The sequence below is a fragment of the Fukomys damarensis genome, unplaced genomic scaffold (assembly GCF_012274545.1).
Source record: "Fukomys damarensis isolate Sample0158 unplaced genomic scaffold, DMR_v1.0_HiC HiC_scaffold_7, whole genome shotgun sequence".
In the NCBI taxonomy this organism is placed as follows: Eukaryota; Metazoa; Chordata; class Mammalia; order Rodentia; family Bathyergidae; genus Fukomys; species Fukomys damarensis.
The window spans coordinates 1,963,772-1,981,068 of NW_022900919.1; the positions used below are offsets into that span (position 1 = coordinate 1,963,772).

Here is a 17,297-nt window from a genome sequence, read left to right on the forward strand (position 1 = left end):
TTTTTTTTTTTTTTTTTTTTTTTTTTGTACTAGGATCAAACTTGGGACCTTGCGCATAGAAGGCAGGTGGTGGAACCATTGTATGAACATTTTTTTTAATGATTATGTGGGAAGAGCATTCTGAATGTTTGTTTTTGTTTTGTTTTTTTGTTTTTTGTTTTGGTACCAGGGATCAAACTCATGATCTCATTCTTGGGAGGCAGGAGAGGTGCAACCCAAACCCATTCTGAATGTATTTTAGCAACAATTTTTTTTCCAGTGTTGTATTTAACTCATATATATGTGAGTGGGTTCATGGTTTCCTAATGCATTCAACAGGCTGTAAATAACTTATTACTAGTTACTTTGGTGCTCATGTGTTCTGCTTGGCTGGCTTTTATCTCCTTCTGACGTGTCCCTTTCATTGAGTACTTCCTTCCTTTGGCACACAGAATGATTTGTACTTCTGTACTTTCTATGCTTCAAGCCTAGAATTAGCCATTTTCACAAGGAGGACCAGTGTCTTTAAGGAGAAGGCATTTAGAGGAAAAACCCAGGTGATACACATGTTCATTGTTATTGGGTCACTGTGCCCTGGATTTCATTGGTTGGAACAAAGAATACTTAGGTATATTCTGTCTGTAGTTATTTATCTTGTGGACATAAGATTTGCTGTTCATGGGACTCATCATACTTTTTCACACTGGACCCTCCTATAAAGGTATTCTAAGGTTGAGGTCACTGCTGATTAGGGTAGAAAAGAGATCCATGTCCTCTAGAGACATCCACTGATGAGCCTTACAGATCCTTGAAGCCTCTCCTATGTGCCTCAGCCAGCAAGCACAGCTATGACACACGAGTCCATGTGATCAAGAGCAGTGTGCTTATTTCCTACCCTTGCCTGCATTCCACCACTCAGGCCTAAAGTCATCGAGTGGACATCCCCCATAAACAGATTGAGGCAGTTATCTCTGCACAGGTGTGGACAGGTGTGGGGATTTACCAAGATTGAGAGAAGGCACTCTCACACATGGTGTGGTCCACTGGGGTCTGCGCAGCACATGGGTGCAGTGCAGGGGAGAGGGGACAGGGAACGGTGGGTCCTGGTTCTTACAGAAGTGGCCTGCCATTGTACGAGGGACGGTGGGGTGATGGGACCTAGGTGTGCCAAGGAGGAAAGGGGTCACAAGTGTGGCGAGAGAAACCTGGGATGGCTTCCTGTGTTCTGAACTGGCACTGGGGTACTACTGTGAATATAACTTATGTAGACATAAAAATAAACACAAAGAGTAAATTTATGTAAAGAATTACTTGTTCTTTGAACACTGGATTTGATTTGGTTCTTCTGAAAACTGACTTTCCATGGTTTAATGTGCAAGAACAGTGTGGGTTGTTGGAGATATTACTCTGCTACTTTGTTAGAGAATTACCAAAGTTGTATGCCACTCTTGGCCAGCTAGAGAGGGCATGTTGGCCAGCCCAGGCTGTGCAGAGTCCCAGAAGGCAGCACTCTGTCCTCTGTTGGAGTGTGAGTAGAGTGTGTTCACAGCCAACGCCACACATGAAGTTGCTGTTCCAGGTGGTGATCACCAACAGGAAGTAGAAGGACAGTGAACAGTGACCCTGTGACAGGAAGACATTGGCACTTGTGGGTTCACTGGTCCTGGTATCCACATTTTTCTTCTTCCTTTATTTACTTTATTTAGGTGAAGTTTATACATGGGGTGACAATGACGAGGGACAGCTAGGAGATGGAACAACAAATGCTATTCAGAGGCCTCGCTTGGTAGCTGCTCTTCAGGGTAAGAAAATCAACCGTGTGGCCTGTGGCTCAGCACATACCCTTGCCTGGTCGACCAGCAAGCCCTCCAGTGCTGGCAAGCTCCCTGCACAGGTGAGTTCTGGTGTAGTAAGTGGTGAGGAAGGAGTCCATGGTGTAGACTTAGCCCTGCATGTTGCACACATGTGCATTTCCTTTTAAGTATTCAGACTCACGTTATAATACGGTTCTTTTAACACCTTAGTATTCGTGCTAACCGTCATATGTGCATCATTGTGTCACCTTCTCTTTTGTATCTTATAGAGTACACAAAATTGTTTTGTAATACATGTGTCATGTGTTTTGGGGTTTTTGTTTGTTTGTTCATTTTTCATGACACCAGAGATTTGAGTGAGGTACTTTGTTTGTACAGAGCTATGTCCCCGGCCCATTTTTGTTTTGAGACAGGGTCACGCCGAGACCCTAAATTGCCCTGGTGGGCTCGAACTTGTGGCTGTGTGTTGTCTCACCTTCCTTACCAGCACTGTAAGCCACCACACCTGGCTTACATGTTTCTTAGTAAATAGATTTCTATATACTAATACTTGTATCACTCACCTTGGTTTGTATTATTGGCTCATTCAAAGTCTCCAGAGCATTGTTTTAGAAGCAAAACAGGTTTTGCAAACCAAACTCAGACACTATAGTGCTTCTGTTTGGGGGGGAAGACCCCCCCAATTCGTTTAACAACTGTGGCTTTTCTTGGTATTTGGTGTCTTCATGGACATAGCACAGTTTAAATGTTTCAGGTCCCCATGGAGTATAATCATTTGCAAGAAATCCCCATAATGGCCCTGAGGAACCGGTTGCTGCTGCTACATCACATCTCGGAGCTCTTCTGCCCCTGTATCCCCATGTTTGACTTGGAGGGCTCTCTTGACGAGACTGGACTGGGGCCTTCTGTTGGCTTTGACACTCTTCGGGGGATTCTGATATCCCAGGGAAAGGTATTTTTTTTTTTGAAAATCTTACATAGGTAACAACTGGTGTCTTAAGCAAATTTAAATTCAACAAATATGCCAACCCTGGGAATGTAGACCATAGACTCCATCTATTGAGCAAGTGTTCATTGAGCATTGACTGTGCACCCTACGTTCTGAGTACTTAGAGTATATGTAGGAAAGATCAGACAGACACCTCTTCCTTTTTGGAGTTTATATTAAAAATTAATAGTACATCGAGTAGGGGATTCAGCTCAGTGGTTCTGCCAGCTGCCTCACAAATGCAAGGTCCCAAGTTCGATCTGCGGTACAAAAAAGAAAAAAAAATTAATAGTACAGTGCTACATTCTTCCCTGATAGTCTCTCTGTCCCACCATCCCAAAAGAATGGGCAGAGCCTGGGGGGGTCTACAGAACCAAGCGTTTACTCAATGCAGTGGTTCTCTGCCTGCCTCCCTGCCAGGCTTCAAGTGCCTCCCACACTGACTCACGATGTTCCTTCTCCACAGACATCCAGCAGAGGGTGCCAAGAGTTACAGAGGCCCTAAAACAGAAGCCTGCCCAGGGTGTGCGAGCTAGAATCCTCGCCCAGTGATAATTGTAACTGAGGGCAAGGGTAGACTTAGGAATGAGGATCAGAAAGTAATCGGCAGATTTTGATCCATTGACATTTTTAATAATTACAGCTTCTAGAAATGGAATCCTGATTCAGAAGTCATGGGGGTCCCCCATATCAGGAGTCGTCAGATTTCTGACAAGCAGCTTGATGAAAGGATTTATAGCAGAGGGAGCTTTATGTGGGGGATAAAAAGTATAGAAGGTGAACTTAGGGTCTCTAATTGTGAAGAGACTGATTCTGTGATACATCTTCCCATCAAAGAGTATGATCTATTCTTGATGCTATAATGAAGTTTAAATGATTTGGAGTCCTGTCCAAATGTATTTTTTAAGGACTGGCTTTATTTTCATTTGGCCAGAACAGTTTCTGCTGAGCAAGACAGGTCCATGTGTTTACTTGTACGTGTACCTGAAGGTGCTGAGTGCCGCAGGTTGTGTTGGCGGATGAGAGCCTTTCTCGGTGGGTGGGAGCAGGAAGAAATGTGGGCAGGTAAAATGATACGAAGCTAATTTCAACTGCTTTTCTGCAAATTGAATTGTTTTCACTGTATTGAATTACTTTACTGTATCTTCCAGAGTGGAGGTGGCAATAGTCAGTGAAGGGGAAAAGCACTTTTCCTTTAGTGAGGGAAAAAAGTGAGTGTTACACGTAGGCCCTGGCCCTTGCTGTGCCATGCCCAGCTCTCCCCAGGGCCCAGCTGCTCTTCTGTGGCCTCACAGCCTGAGAGGGAGGGCTGTGAGCCTTCTCTCCTTAGGGAAGTCTGACTTTCAGGACCTGAAGATTTTAAACAAAACAGTAACATGCTTTCTTCGTGGGTTGATGCTTTCTAGACCAGATTCTTTTATCTGTTGGACACATTTTAGGAGGCGGCTTTCAGAAAAGTAGTGCAAGCAACCATGGTGCGAGATCGTCAACATGGTCCTGTCGTAGAGTTGAACCGAATCCAGGTAACACATGGGGATGGCTCTCCTGGGCTGACATGGTGGTGCTTCACTGGTTCAGGAGGAAGAGAGCACCGAGTCACTGTCCACCCACCCCGACTACACAGCAGGTGCTGCCTTCCTCTCCGGCACTTCCTGTGTGTGGTTCTCCGAAAGAAGAGAACAAAAAGCCCATTCCCACCATATCGTGGTAGCCTACTCCTGGGCCGTCTGGGTGTGTGGAGGGGAATGTTTGTTACAAGCAAAGCTGCATCACCCCTTGTCCACTCAGTGCAGCCTACCTCTCGTCGTACACTCAGATTCTCTGGGGTCGCTGTGTTGAGCAGCTGTCTGCTGAGGACTGTGCCTGAGTTTACGCACCCGCTTTTCCTGATACAGGCAGGGTTGTTCCTGGGTGTCTTCACCACCTTAGATTAAGTTCAGAGCAGAGTGACTGAAGTCTTCTGTGCATACATTGGTTATAGGTTGCAGTAGTTCCCCTTCCCGCTGTGTTCACACCCTCCCCAGCTCCCCAGCTCTGGGACTCTTCCATTTTAACAGGTTACAAAGGCTGTCTCAGAAGAAGTGGAAAGTAGGCTGTTTCGGAATCTACACTGCTGCCGTGTATAACACAGACTTAACAGTTTAAAAAATTGGTTAAAAATGAGGAGGAATCCCAGCAACTGATTATGATTGTATGTGGCATTTGACATTTAGTATGCAAATGAAATTGGCTTTGCCTCTTGGATCGGAAACAGAGAGCCATGAAGAACACATTCTTTGTTTCTGAACCTTTTTATTAACACATGATTTTTACCCTGATGTTGATTCCGTGACTAGGAATTTTTTCGGAGTTGTACTTGGGGGCGTTTTGAATTAAGATATTAAGCCCTTGGCCTTTCTTGGACAACACTTGTGACTACCTTGGTCGAACTGGCTTCCCCACTAACGTCAGAGTAACATTATCAGGGTCAGCCAGCACCACAGACAAGTGGGTTGTTTAATTGGGTTCATAAAAAAGCTTTTATTTCCCCACCTTGGATGACCATTTGTAAATGTTACAAGTTAAGGAAATCCAGTGTGGAACTGGAGCATTCCTGGGCCAGTAACCGCTTCAGCAGACATAGGTGCCTCAGGGCCCTGGCGCACCTGGGTCTCAAGGCTGGACGCCGCGTGAGCCGCGGCTGTCTTGACCAGGCTGGATATGCACTTCTGATTTGTCTCCCTTCCTCTCCCTGTGTACAAAAGCTTTATTTCCATTTTTTCCTTCTATTTTCACTTCTTTTCTTGGCCCTCCCTTCCTTTCTCCCTCCCATCTTATATTTTCAAACATCCTTCTTTCCTTCTCGTCTTTGTATCCCTAGCCTTCTTAGAAAACGTTTACTAATGTTTGTAAGAGCACACTGGCTAAATGGCAGATTTCTGCCGGGGCCTTTCCAAAGGCAGGCAGACACCCTCAGCCAGTGTGGATGTGAGCACTGGCTCAGAGCACCACAGCCAGGCAGTCTCCAAAGTGTGGAACTAGAAGTGTCTGACTAAAATAAGGGCACAGGAGGAATGTGCAGTGAATCCAGGGTGAGCACAGGGCGCCAGCACTGGACTGGAGCAGCAGCATGGAGCCCCCGCTGTTGTCCACAGCAGGCTTTTCTCCTGCTAGTGCGGTGACTCCCACGGCGGTTCTGGGAGAAGCTGGATAGGGGCTGTTGCTAGCCGGTGCGGCCAGCAAAGGGGAGACGCACAGTGGTTGAATAGGGAGCTGTGACAGCTGTGACGCTCTGGACATACTTTTCCTTCATGTCGCTCAGTGTCCTGGGGATAATGCATAGCTTAGAGTAGCTGTGAGGTTAAAAGGAAATAGCTTGGTGTGTGGTTCAAAGACAAGTTCTTCGTATAGGAAGCTCTTTATTGCTTTTTCGCTTTTTCGCTATGGGGGACTGAACCCACAGGCCTGTGCATGTTGGCAGGCACCTTACTACTGAGATATGTCCCCAGCCCTTTAAAAGTTTGTATTTTAAGACAGGGTCTCACTGCATAGCCCAGGCTGGCCTTGAATTTGTAGCCCTATTGCTTCAGCCTCCTAAGAGCTGGAATTCATCTGGGTTTTTGTCATTCTTCTGTTTTTAGTCTTGATTATGATTATTTATGCTATAAGGAGAGTCACCTATTTAAACTCAACCAAGAATGCACCTAAAGTAAGTTAAGATGGTGAGTCCTTTGCTGGAAGTTACTGTAAAATTACTACTTTTTTCTAAGGTGTTTCACGTGTCATCTTCTTAGATCAGACTTCCCAGGTGACCCCGAAGCATAGCCAGGGCTGAGAGCTGCAGGAGGAGCCTCACTGGCCCAGGGCACGGGCGGGGCTTCTTCTGACTGGCCCAAGTCCTAGGATGAGAAATGTCGGCACAGAAAGTGCGTGCGTGTGAGTGTGTGGAGAAGATGCCCTGGACTGGAGCCAGACACGAGGTCGGCACAGTCCGTGAGGAAGGGAGCAAGTCGGTTCTGGCTGAGGTATTAGTCTGAGCCACAAGAGTCCATCCTAGTGCACAGGAAGGGGCTGCTTGTGGAGTTCCATGGAGGTTGTGGCCACAAAGTGAAATCACCACTGGAGCCGAAGGTCTCCTTGTCACGTGTGAACAGTGCAGTGTTGTGGGTCACTGAAGCTGTGTCTGGACAGTGCTTGTCCTTGGGGGGTGCTGCCAGGTGGGGTGAGGGGCTGTGGTGGCTGGTGTCTGGGCAGCACCTGCGGCTGGCATCATGCATGGCCTCCCCACACACTTGTAGCTGCAAAGGCCCACTGCAGCTCCTCCAGGGCTCAGGCAGGAGAGGGGAGGAGAGCTTGGAGGGAACGGTGCTCTGGGTTGTCAGTAGAGCCCTGTATGTCTCCACGGGTGCGCACAGTGGCCGTGAGGCACGTGCCACTTCCTGAGGCTCTGCAGGTGGGAGCCATTTGCATCTTACAGACACCGGTCAGTGTAGGCGGGCCCTAGGCGCCTGGCAGTCAGCAGGGTGAGTGTGCCAGGCAGGCAGGCTGTGGGCTTCCTGCTGCAGCACCCCCTTGTTTTCTTCCCACCTCTCTCCAGGTCAAGCGCTCAAGAAGTAAGGGCGGGTTGGCCGGCCCCGATGGCACCAAGTCTGTGTTTGGGCAGATGTGCGCCAAGATGAGCTCCTTCAGTCCCGACAGCCTCCTCCTCCCTCATCGCGTCTGGAAGGTCAAGTTTGTGGGTGAGGACGTGTGGTACGCAGGAGTCTCCAGCTGCTGCGGAATTGGACCCAGGCAGAGGGCGCAGGGGCGGTGGGGCAGGGGCAGTGGCCTGCACAGCACCATGTCCTCCCTGCAGGTGAGTCTGTGGATGACTGCGGAGGTGGCTACAGCGAGTCCATCGCGGAGATCTGCGAGGAGCTGCAGAACGGGCTCACCCCGCTTCTCATCGTGACGCCCAACGGGAGGGATGAGTCCGGGGCCAACCGTGACTGCTACCTGTTCAACCCGGCTGCCAAGGCGCTCGTGCACAGTAGCATGTTCCGCTTTCTGGGTGCGCCTGCATGGCTTCTCTGTCTTGGGTGACAGTGGATATTTTAAATGTTTGATTTGAACTTCTGAGACCTTCCCCTGTACAAGTGATTTCTCCTATTTATTTTGTGGTTCCCTGCTGTCGAGGAAGTGAATGGCGTTTCTGTTGAGTCTGCCTCACATTGAGGGCTTGGTAATGGCCAGCCTCCACTACAGCAGCCCACGTGCCTACAGGACTTCCAGTCGCCTTGGAAACTCCTTTTGAGTCTCAGCGATTAGAGATACTGTGTGCTTGCATTCTGATGCACCTGAGACAGAATCCTGGCAGTGGGCTGGTCCCCTGGTGCCCCTCTCTTCTGTGTGAGCCACTGAGAGGACACTGCCTGTGGTGTCCCATGGCCACTCCCCGGCAGAACACCCACCTTCTGGAGAAGTGCCAGCTCTCCTGTGCCTGTAGAGGAGTGGGAATTGCTTCACTGCTAGGAACACAAGGAAGTTACGAGTTTAGAACAGGGCATACTGTTTTAAGGGTGGACCTCAGTCATTGAGTTTGGGCAGTGCTGGTTTCAGAGGCACTGGGGCCTCGGTGTGGAGCAGGTGCTCCATGGCCTGTTTGAGTGAAGAGAAGTGTCTGTCACCCAGTGCAAATGTCTTCTGTCCCTTATGTTTTACATGATCAGGTGTGTTGCTGGGCATTGCCATCAGGACTGGGAGCCCCCTGAGCCTCAACCTTGCTGAGCCTGTGTGGAAGCAGCTGGCTGGGATGAGCCTGACCATCGCAGACCTCAGTGAGGTGACTGCCTGGGCCGTGGGGGCTGGGGTCTCCTTAGCAGCCTGGTCTGCCCTGGGTGTCCAGCTGACTCACAGCCAGCCACTCCAGTCCCAGAGGCCAGGTAGTGTCTCGAACGCGATAGACACCCGTCACTGGCATGGCCTTGTCAATGAAGAGGCACGCTGCCTTTCCTTTGCAGAGCTGGGCCTGTGATGGCCACGCGCACCTCAGGCTCACGGGGTGGACCTGGTGGGCTGGCTAGGCCAGTCCCTCCCTGTGGCTGCCCTGCCCCTCAGAACGGCTTCAGGAGGGATTGTCAGGCAGTTGCTGTTACTTTTTAAGAGCCTTGTTGAATTATGAATTATTTTGCGGCACCTTGGTGAGGTGCTTTCTTGGAGCCTTCTTTTGTTTCTCCGTATGTGTCGCTTGCTTGCATCCTCCAAGTACGCCCTGGGACAGACCAACGCCCACCAAGATCGAGTGGGCTTGGCCTGGGCTGTGGTCTGAGATACAGGAAACCCCGATTCAGCACACAGATTCTTTCTCCTTGAAGGTCGATAAAGATTTCATTCCTGGGCTCATGTACATCCGTGACAATGAAGCCACCTCAGAGGAGTTTGAGGCCATGAGCCTGCCCTTCACAGTGCCAAGTGCCAGTGGCCAGGACATCCAACTGAGCTCCAAGTACACACACATCACCCTGGACAACCGCGCGGAGTATGTCCGGCTGGCAATAAACTATAGGTTCGTGGTCATCTCCTCAATTGCTTTGACTGACTATAAATAGCAAACGTTACAGAGGATGGGTGCCTGGACAGCGCATTTTAAAGGAGTGTCGTGTGTAGCAAAATGCTAATGCGTTTGCCTTCTCCCTTTGCTGATTGTGGTCACAAAGCTTATTTTGTGACCAGGAGTGAAGGTAGTTTTATTCTAGTCAGAGTATTCAAGCTGAAAGTAGCATACTGAGGCAGGGACACTGTCCCTGTGAACTACCCTACAGGAGCCCCGTGTCCCTCTGCTTGCATGTTCAGCACTGCAAGGACAGGGTGCGTCCGGCTGTGTGACCTGGGGTGTGCCTCTCACCTGGGACGTGGCAGGCTGATGACATTGCCGCGTCCACTGCCCAGTTGTGCTGTCAGATGCTTGTGAGGCGCCTGGCCCAGCCCTGCAGCCCAGAGGCCTCAGCAGCTGCACTTGGCTGGGGTGGTCCTGGCCGGAGTCCTGTCTGCCTCCGAGCCTCAGTCACGGTCACAGGTGCCATGAACGGTGTTACCCGAGGTTGCCTGGGCGTGGACCCCACAGGTGGGCTTCTCACCGCCCTTGATCCTGCAGAATCGGACTGACTCCTCGCTGAGTTCCCTGCAACACAGAGAGGGGTGTCAGGGAGTGTACGGCGTCTTCGGCCACACAGTTAGGTTGTGCATTGTGATGTAGATGAACTCTGCTGGCGGCCAGTGTGCGCCTTCATCCCTGGAGTCCATCTGCTCAGTCGCTCCCACCCGGGATGCCGGGGCCAGCCACACTGTGGGGCTGAGCGGCCGCTGCCACTGAAGGTGGGAGTGTAAGGTGCGTTTTTCTTTCAGACTGCACGAGTTTGATGAGCAGGTTGCTGCTGTTCGGGAGGGGATGGCCCGTGTTGTGCCAGTCCCCCTTCTCTCCCTGTTCACTGGATGCGAGCTGGAGACGATGGTATGCTGTCTTTTGCTGTGAAACACTTGCCAGACTGCTAGTTAATTTTAGCTGACCCTTGTATTTCGAAGTCTCAGTGTCCCGGTGCTAAATGCAGTAACATGAGTATGTGTCCCATCCACTCACAGTGCACCAGCTTCCAGTTCGGGGCTGTGTTAGTGTCCCCCTGGGCTGGTGGGCTTTCGTAGAGAGACACAGCGGAGTCTTACAGAAGCAAAAAGTGCCTGTGGCTGGCCCCCATGGTGTGCCCTTTTGCAGGTGTGCGGCAGCCCGGACATCCCCCTGCATCTCTTAAAGTCGGTGGCTACGTACAAGGGGGTCGAGCCTTCCACGTCCCTGATCCAGTGGTTCTGGGAGGTGATGGAGTCCTTCTCCAACACAGAGCGTTCCCTCTTCCTGCGCTTTGTGTGGGGCCGGACGCGGCTGCCCAGGACCATCGCTGACTTCCGCGGCAGGGACTTCGTCATCCAGGTGGGCTTCTTCGCGGGCCTGAGGGCAGCTGTGGGGAGCCCCTTGCACATGACTCTGCGATAGACTGAACACAAGTCTCGTTTCTTCATGGAAACAAATGGAAAGCGTCTGATTTCTCTGATTTGAAGGCTCAGATTTCGTCATTGTAGATCTTGGGTCCCACTTCCTGTCTTTCACCAGAGCATATGCTGTTACGTCAGCATAATAGTCTAGAATTTGAACGCACATATTATGTCAGGTGTTTGATTCTCTGGCTGAATCAGGTTAACGCTAAGTATGTTACTATCAGCGAAATGAGATGCTCATCAGGTTGAAAACAAGTTTTACATTGGGTCCTAACTTAGTGGGTCAGTGGTCAGAAACTAGTCCAGTTTACCTTCCAGCCACTGAGAAGGAAAGAACTCTCTCCTCTCTGCCGGAGACGCTGGCAGCAGGATAGCCCTGGAGGCTAGACCAAGTGGAGGATCCACTCTCGTGCCTTTCTGAGGTGGGTTCCCCAGGACAGGCTGGCCTGCACCCCGGCCAGATTTTTAAATGTCTCCATCTTTCAGGAGCATCTTTGAGAACCTCTCAAGCAGTAGGTAGCTACACCATTTTACCTGTGATTCTTACGGCTTCTTAGTACCTCACTCTGGAGTCCCCAGACATGAGCAGGTGGCCCTGGGAGCTTCACTGTGTGGTTGGGTTCGGGTAAACCCCCACCCCGTGCCAGGGCCTACACACTAGGTGAGGCTCCACCTGTGCCCAGAAGGGATGGACGGCGTTCCTCCTGTTGGGCCTCTTTGTAGGACTGACTAGGTGAAAATCATCCTATCTGCAGCTGCTGTTCTTTACTACAAGTAAGCCGTAGGCATCAGGTACTCTTTTTATTTCTAAAATTGGCTAAAATATTTTTTCTGATATTTTGTTATTCATAGCCAAAAATAAGATTTTTGTGAAAATCAAGAGTCCAATGAATGCAGTAAAACAGATTTCACCTGTTCTTGTATGTAGGCCCTGATAATATATATCTCTGGCAACAGGTATTGGATAAATACAACCCTCCTGACCACTTCCTTCCGGAATCCTACACCTGTTTCTTCCTGCTCAAGTTGCCCAGGTATTCCTGCAAGCAGGTGCTGGAGGAGAAGCTGAAATATGCCATCCACTTCTGCAAGTCCATAGACACAGATGACTATGCTCGCATAGCCCTCACGGGAGAGCCAGCTGCTGATGACAGCAGCGATGACTCGGATAACGAGGATGTGGACTCATTTGCTTCAGATTCTACACAGGATTATTTAACAGGGCACTGAGATGGAAGCACACGAGACCAAGCGAATAGTGGCTTGCTGCTGTTCAGATCGCTCCTGTCTGGCACAGCCGATGAGCGGTATTGGTCCTTGGAGGGAGGGAGGAGGAGACAGCGCCCACGACCCGAGTAATGAGTGGAGTAATGATGGGAAATCCGCCTATGCACATGGGACATTATGTGGACGCTTGATGTTTATTTTTGAGACTTTAAAGGGTCTTTTCACCCCATAATGCTGCATTACATGTAAGACTGTGTTTACTAAAGTGTGTAAATGTTTATATAAATACTGAATTGCAGTGGCCCAGAAATGAATGAAGTCTTTTTACTTGTGGGTGCAATAGATTTTTCCCTCTTTTTTTTTTCTTTCAAGTGTTGTGCGTCATCTTGATTGTATATTGAAAATACTATGTAACAAATCGTATTATACATATTTCATCTAATTTTACTCTGACTTTGTTTATTAAAAGCTTTTGGACATTAAATGCCGCTGTTAATTAAATGCATCCAGAGATGATTTAAACCAGAACTGCAAAGGCTGTTTGGCTTCCCTTCTTCACAGGTGTGCTGCCTGTCATGGAAAGTGTATTATATGTAATGTCTGTGCCATGTATATGCCGAGATTTTAATTCTCTATAAATAAACCATCTGTCACAAAAGCGTAGGCTGAGCTTTCTAACGAGTTACAAGAGCACTGGTGCATACCCTGGAACCAAAAGCGAACCCGTCTGATACAGCGATAGTTGTCACTGTGGACTGCGGGAGCAGAACTAAATATCTACTTGTCTTCTGCTAAGCCAGAGAGAGGCTAATTTAAAAGCTAATGTCATCTTCTCACTGCACTTTTTGTTTTGAACAGTAATTTCTCAGCTAGACATGGTAGCACACGATGGTCATTGCCACAACTCAGGAGGCTGAGGTGGGAGGTACTGCAGGTGTGAGCCAGCCTGGGCATCTTAGCCAGACCCTGTCACAAAAACAGCTGGCTGTGGTGGTGACGCCTGTAATCCCAACGTGGCTGAGGTAGGAGGGTCACAAGTCCCCAAGTTCAAGCCCTGCATGGGCAATTTAGCAACACTGACTCTGTCTCAAAAAAATAGAACAGGGCTGCGGACATAGCTCAGTGGTAGAGTTTGCCGAGCCTGTGTGAGCCCCATAGGTTCAGTCCCCACTACCAAGATGAAACAAGAAATGTAATAATAATTGAAAATAATAATGTTAACAAGAAGTAGGCTTTTATTTTAAAATGTATTACTTCAATAGTTTTAGGCTGGGGATTTAGCTCAAAGGTTCTGCCACCTGCCTTGCAAGTGCAAGGACCCGAGTTTGATCCCCGGTACCAAAAACAAAACAAAACAAAATAGTTTTAGTTTCTGGCGCAGGTTGTACTTGTTTGATGTGTTCTATCTCATAGAAACACGAGTACCTCAGAGTTTCAGAGTATAAAAGGGTCCTGAGACTGAAAATGCCAGTCCAGAGATAGGCCACTGCTGTGGTGGAGGCCGTGCAGGTTGTGTCTCCGTCTTCTCCAGAGGCTGGCGGGGTGGCCCGAGGCGGGCTCTCAATTTCTTAACCTTTCCTTCAGCGGAGAACACTGGAAAACTGTTTACCTCTTACATCACTGCACTAAAAAGAGGAGCAGCTTTGCTTTTGCCAAGAGGACAGGACAGTTCCGTGTTCAGTTAAGCTCTCACTCTCCTCCTCCGCGTGAAGCCTGGATTTCACTCACACGGGTCAAAATCAGGGCAGCAGAACAAGGGAGCTCCAGGGAGGGCAGACCCGCGGCGGGGTGGAAGTCGTCCTTCCAACGAAGGCTCCAACTGTGTGGAGCGTCCACCAGCACTTCGCACTTATACGGAGCTTGATGCATCGTGTTTGTTCCCCTCTGAGCCCAGGTACACGCCCCGTGCTCTGTGAGTGAGATGAAGGCCGCCTCCCGAGTCCAGCCCTGGGCCCTGGCCCATGCAGCCAGCTGCCCAGTCCTGGGGTGGGCAGGGGGCTGGGAGTGGAGGGTGACCTTGTTTCTGGGCACCATCGCAGCCTCTACAACTGCCGCGCTGCCCAGGGGGCTGAGCGAGCGAGGGCTTGAAGTAGCCTGGCGCAGCGTGCTCACCCTCAGACCGAAGGGCCCGCAGTTTCCCTTTCATCAGCGGAGTGCTGCTCACCCGCCACCCCGCTCTATGGCTCATCCTGGGTTCCGACTGCCATCGGGACACCAGAGAGAGCCTCCTAAGTTCACGCTCCTAAGCTGTGTTGGCTTGAAAGCCCTTTCATCTTGGGGCGGGAAGCCTGAGACAAGCCTTCTCTTTGAAATGTCAAGTTCATCGTGAAATCCCCTTGGATTGCTCTGAATTAAGTCAGTGGAGCAGATGGGCTCTGAGGCCCCAGGCACCTGCGCCCGCCCGGGCAGTCCTCACCCTCCAGGCTCCTGTCCCGTCACAGATTCCCTGCACGGAGGCAGTTCCTCCAGGAGGGTTAACCCACAGCGCCCCGCAGCACATGAGTGTGGCCTGGGGTCTTGTGATCCTTTGTAGTCCTCGTTCTTGGTGGAGCTCCTGTGTTGGCATTAACAGCCTGATTAGTAGCCCTGCTGTGGGAAAGGCCTCACAGTGACGTCTGTGCTAGGGTCTCTGTCACAAGGCTGCTACGGGAGGGCAGGAGCGAGCTGTCAGAGGACAGCTGGGCACAGGTGGCGGGGGTCAGAGGGAGAGGCACCTGGGGCCTGGTGAGGGTCACAGTCTCCCTCTGGGAGCAGAAGAGGAGGGGTCCACAGTGATGCACCCACATCCCGCCTGACTGGGTGCCTGGTCTCGAACACTCGCTTGCTTTGTGGGGGCTCTGTGGTCCCCACAGCTGCCTCTAGAGGCTTGGGAAAGGGGAGTCCCTCTGTAACAGGCCACGCAGTGTGCACTCCTGGAGCTTGGCTTAGGGCTGACCCTCCTTCAGATATTTGGCAGGTATACCAGGAATATTTACCTGCAAGGCATGGGAGCCTCCTCTTCCACATCTGTGCTATGACAGCCCTCTTTTGGCAGGACCTTTCCTCTGCTGCACGGCTGGTGTGAGGGTGGTGACAGCCTGAGACTCTCCATCACTCGGGTGTCTCCATGTTCACACACCACGTCCCTTTCTGCCTTGTGACAGGCTCTCTGGAGGTGTGGGAGGCAAACCCTCAGGTTAGTGATGGAGGGAATGAACTGGCATTTTGGGGTGGGGTCTGGTGCGGTGGTGCTCATGGGCTCCCTGGGTCCCCTGTCCCACGAGCCCGGGTGCTCTGCATGGTGCCTAAGATCTGTGTCTACTGTCTGCAGCCAGGAACTTCCAGACTCAACAGTGATGTGGTGTCACAGACTTAGGGCTGTCCTGTGCTTGGGCCCAGGGCTGGAGACCAGTGCTGGGGGCCGTGGTGTGGTGGATGCCCACCCCTGCTCCCGGGCAGTCCCTGGCTGTAACCTGTCACTGTGTAGTATGCTTTGTCTTAAGGTCTGTGCCTTCCAAGCACCTGTCAGCCCCGGGGCCTCCGCTGGTCCTGCTGTTAGGTGATGGGCAGAGCCAGGTGTCCCAGCGGATCTGCCAGTTCCTGTCTCTTCTCCGTGTGTGTCTGTTAGTTTCGAGGTTGTGTTCACACTCATGTGTTTATTGGTTGGTGTGTAGTTTGTGTCCTTGTGTGTGCCTCTGTGTCTGTTTGATTTTTGTTTGTGTATATAATTTATGGAGCTGTGTGTACGTGTGTCTGTGTAGACCGTGTGTGTTTCTATGTAGTTTAGGCATCTCTGTGGGATTTTGTTCTGTACCTATGTGTTTGTGTCTGTGTGTATGTGTGCAGTTTGTATGACTTGAGTTTATGCATCTCTGTGTGGGGTCTGTGAGTCTCTCTTGTGTTTTTTGTTGAATGAGAACTTTTCACAAGCAGAGCCTGGGCTGCAGCCCTGCAATGGAGGGGGATGAGGGAGCAAGAGGAAATGTGAGGTCTATCAGCACCAGTGGGGAACTCTTAAAATCCAGAACAAAGTACTCAGTTTACCTTTTCCTGATTCTTACTAGGCAAAACTTGCCCCAAGTCCTTGGCCACCTTTAATGAAGCAGAGGCCTTGGGTTGGTCTGGCCAGGTTGGTCCCCAGAGCCTCTTCCCTTCAGGGAGCCCCCCCCAATTCTGCTGCAGCTCTGGGGTGAGTGCCCACGTGGCGGGTGGTGTGGGCGTGGTGGGGCGGTGTGGGCGTGGCCTGAGTAATACCCTGAGGACCGAGCTTCAGTCACCATTCAGAGTCACTGGTTTGGGTTTTCACCTTAAATTTAAGTCGTCAGGAAGAGCTGCACGTTTTCAGGTAAATCAAGTGCTTTGCTGGGGTGTGTGTGTCGGGGGAGGATAAGCCAGCCTATTCCTGAGAGCAGGCATCTTAAACAAGTCTGTGTTGGCTTTTTGAGGGGCTGGAGGTGGTGGCTTGGGATTGAGCCCAGGGTCTTTGCAGCGGGCTACATCCCAGCTGTTTTTATTCTTTGAAACAAGGTCTCACTAAGTTGCTAAGTTGTTAAGTTGCCCAGGCTGGGCTGAAACTTGTGATCCTCCTGTCACAGCCTCCCAGAGCTCTGGGATGACAGGTGTGCACCGCAAATATCCTGTGAGACTGTATGACCGGTGTGAACCCACAGAGACTGCTGTTTCACCGTGTCTCGGCAGCGGAAGCCTCTGTCCTGAGACCCTGCCTCACCGGGGCTCCCTCAGGGCTTTGGTAGTGCGCCTGTGAACGGCAGGGGTGTGACAGTCAGGCGTTTCTTTGGAATGGAATGCATGGGGGTGAAAACATGAAATCCTTCCAAGCTGCTGCCTTTACCTCTGGTCACACACGGTGGAGCACATGGACTCTAGCCAGCCGTTTTCTGAGGACATAGATGTTAAGCACAGGGGTCCTTGCATGTGGACAGTCTGTGTTTAAGATCCTGGCCAGGGCCAGAGGCTCAAGTGGTGTGGGGCTCCCAGCCCGTGGGGAATTGGAGCCCTGGGGCTGGCAACCTCTCGCTGCCCACCCCCACCGCCCCAGGTGACTATCAGGTGCGTGTGCCTTCAGGGGCCCCGACTTAGAGAACTGTGCATAGTCTATGGCGAAGGTTAGGCTGTTAGTGGGGTGGGCAGCTGCTCTCCTTAGATCACCCAGCTGGGGAAGCCAGTGGGACATGGAAGCAAGGAGCAGGCTGCAAAGGGTGTCGCGAGAGCTGCTTGCTGTGCAAGCTGAGGTCACAAGCACACAGTAGGTGTTCGCACCCGGTGTGAGGCTGACAGGAGCACGG

The 17,297-nt window shown here is 50.8% G+C and overlaps 2 protein-coding genes across 16 annotated transcripts in view; both read left to right on the plus strand.

Annotated features, from left to right (window-relative positions):
- Positions 1–12,663, plus strand: part of Herc2 (HECT and RLD domain containing E3 ubiquitin protein ligase 2) — a 189,282-nt gene extending 176,619 nt beyond the window's left edge. For all 6 annotated transcript variants that reach the window (XM_010612947.1, XM_010612945.3, XM_033761041.1 and 3 more), the window contains 10 exons: positions 1,686–1,873; positions 2,548–2,745; positions 4,221–4,304; positions 7,358–7,499; positions 7,616–7,810; positions 8,469–8,581; positions 9,114–9,304; positions 10,144–10,249; positions 10,508–10,720; positions 11,743–12,663. In XM_010612947.1, the coding sequence (XP_010611249.1) occupies positions 1,686–1,873; positions 2,548–2,745; positions 4,221–4,304; positions 7,358–7,499; positions 7,616–7,810; positions 8,469–8,581; positions 9,114–9,304; positions 10,144–10,249; positions 10,508–10,720; positions 11,743–12,015 (1,703 nt within the window). In that variant the 3' untranslated portion in view covers positions 12,016–12,663. The remainder of the gene's footprint in view (positions 1–1,685; positions 1,874–2,547; positions 2,746–4,220; positions 4,305–7,357; positions 7,500–7,615; positions 7,811–8,468; positions 8,582–9,113; positions 9,305–10,143; positions 10,250–10,507; positions 10,721–11,742) is intronic.
- Positions 12,664–16,259: 3,596 nt separating this feature from the next.
- Oca2 (OCA2 melanosomal transmembrane protein) overlaps positions 16,260–17,297 on the plus strand; it is a 231,444-nt gene continuing 230,406 nt past the window's right edge. For 9 of the 10 annotated variants that reach the window (XR_004516156.1, XM_010612938.3, XM_010612936.3 and 6 more), the window contains exon 1: positions 16,260–16,336. The gene's annotated coding sequence lies outside the window, so the exon portion shown is untranslated. Of the gene's footprint in view, positions 16,337–16,852; positions 17,062–17,297 lie in introns of those variants that run through there. The other variant, XM_010612937.3, reaches the window with a different exon arrangement.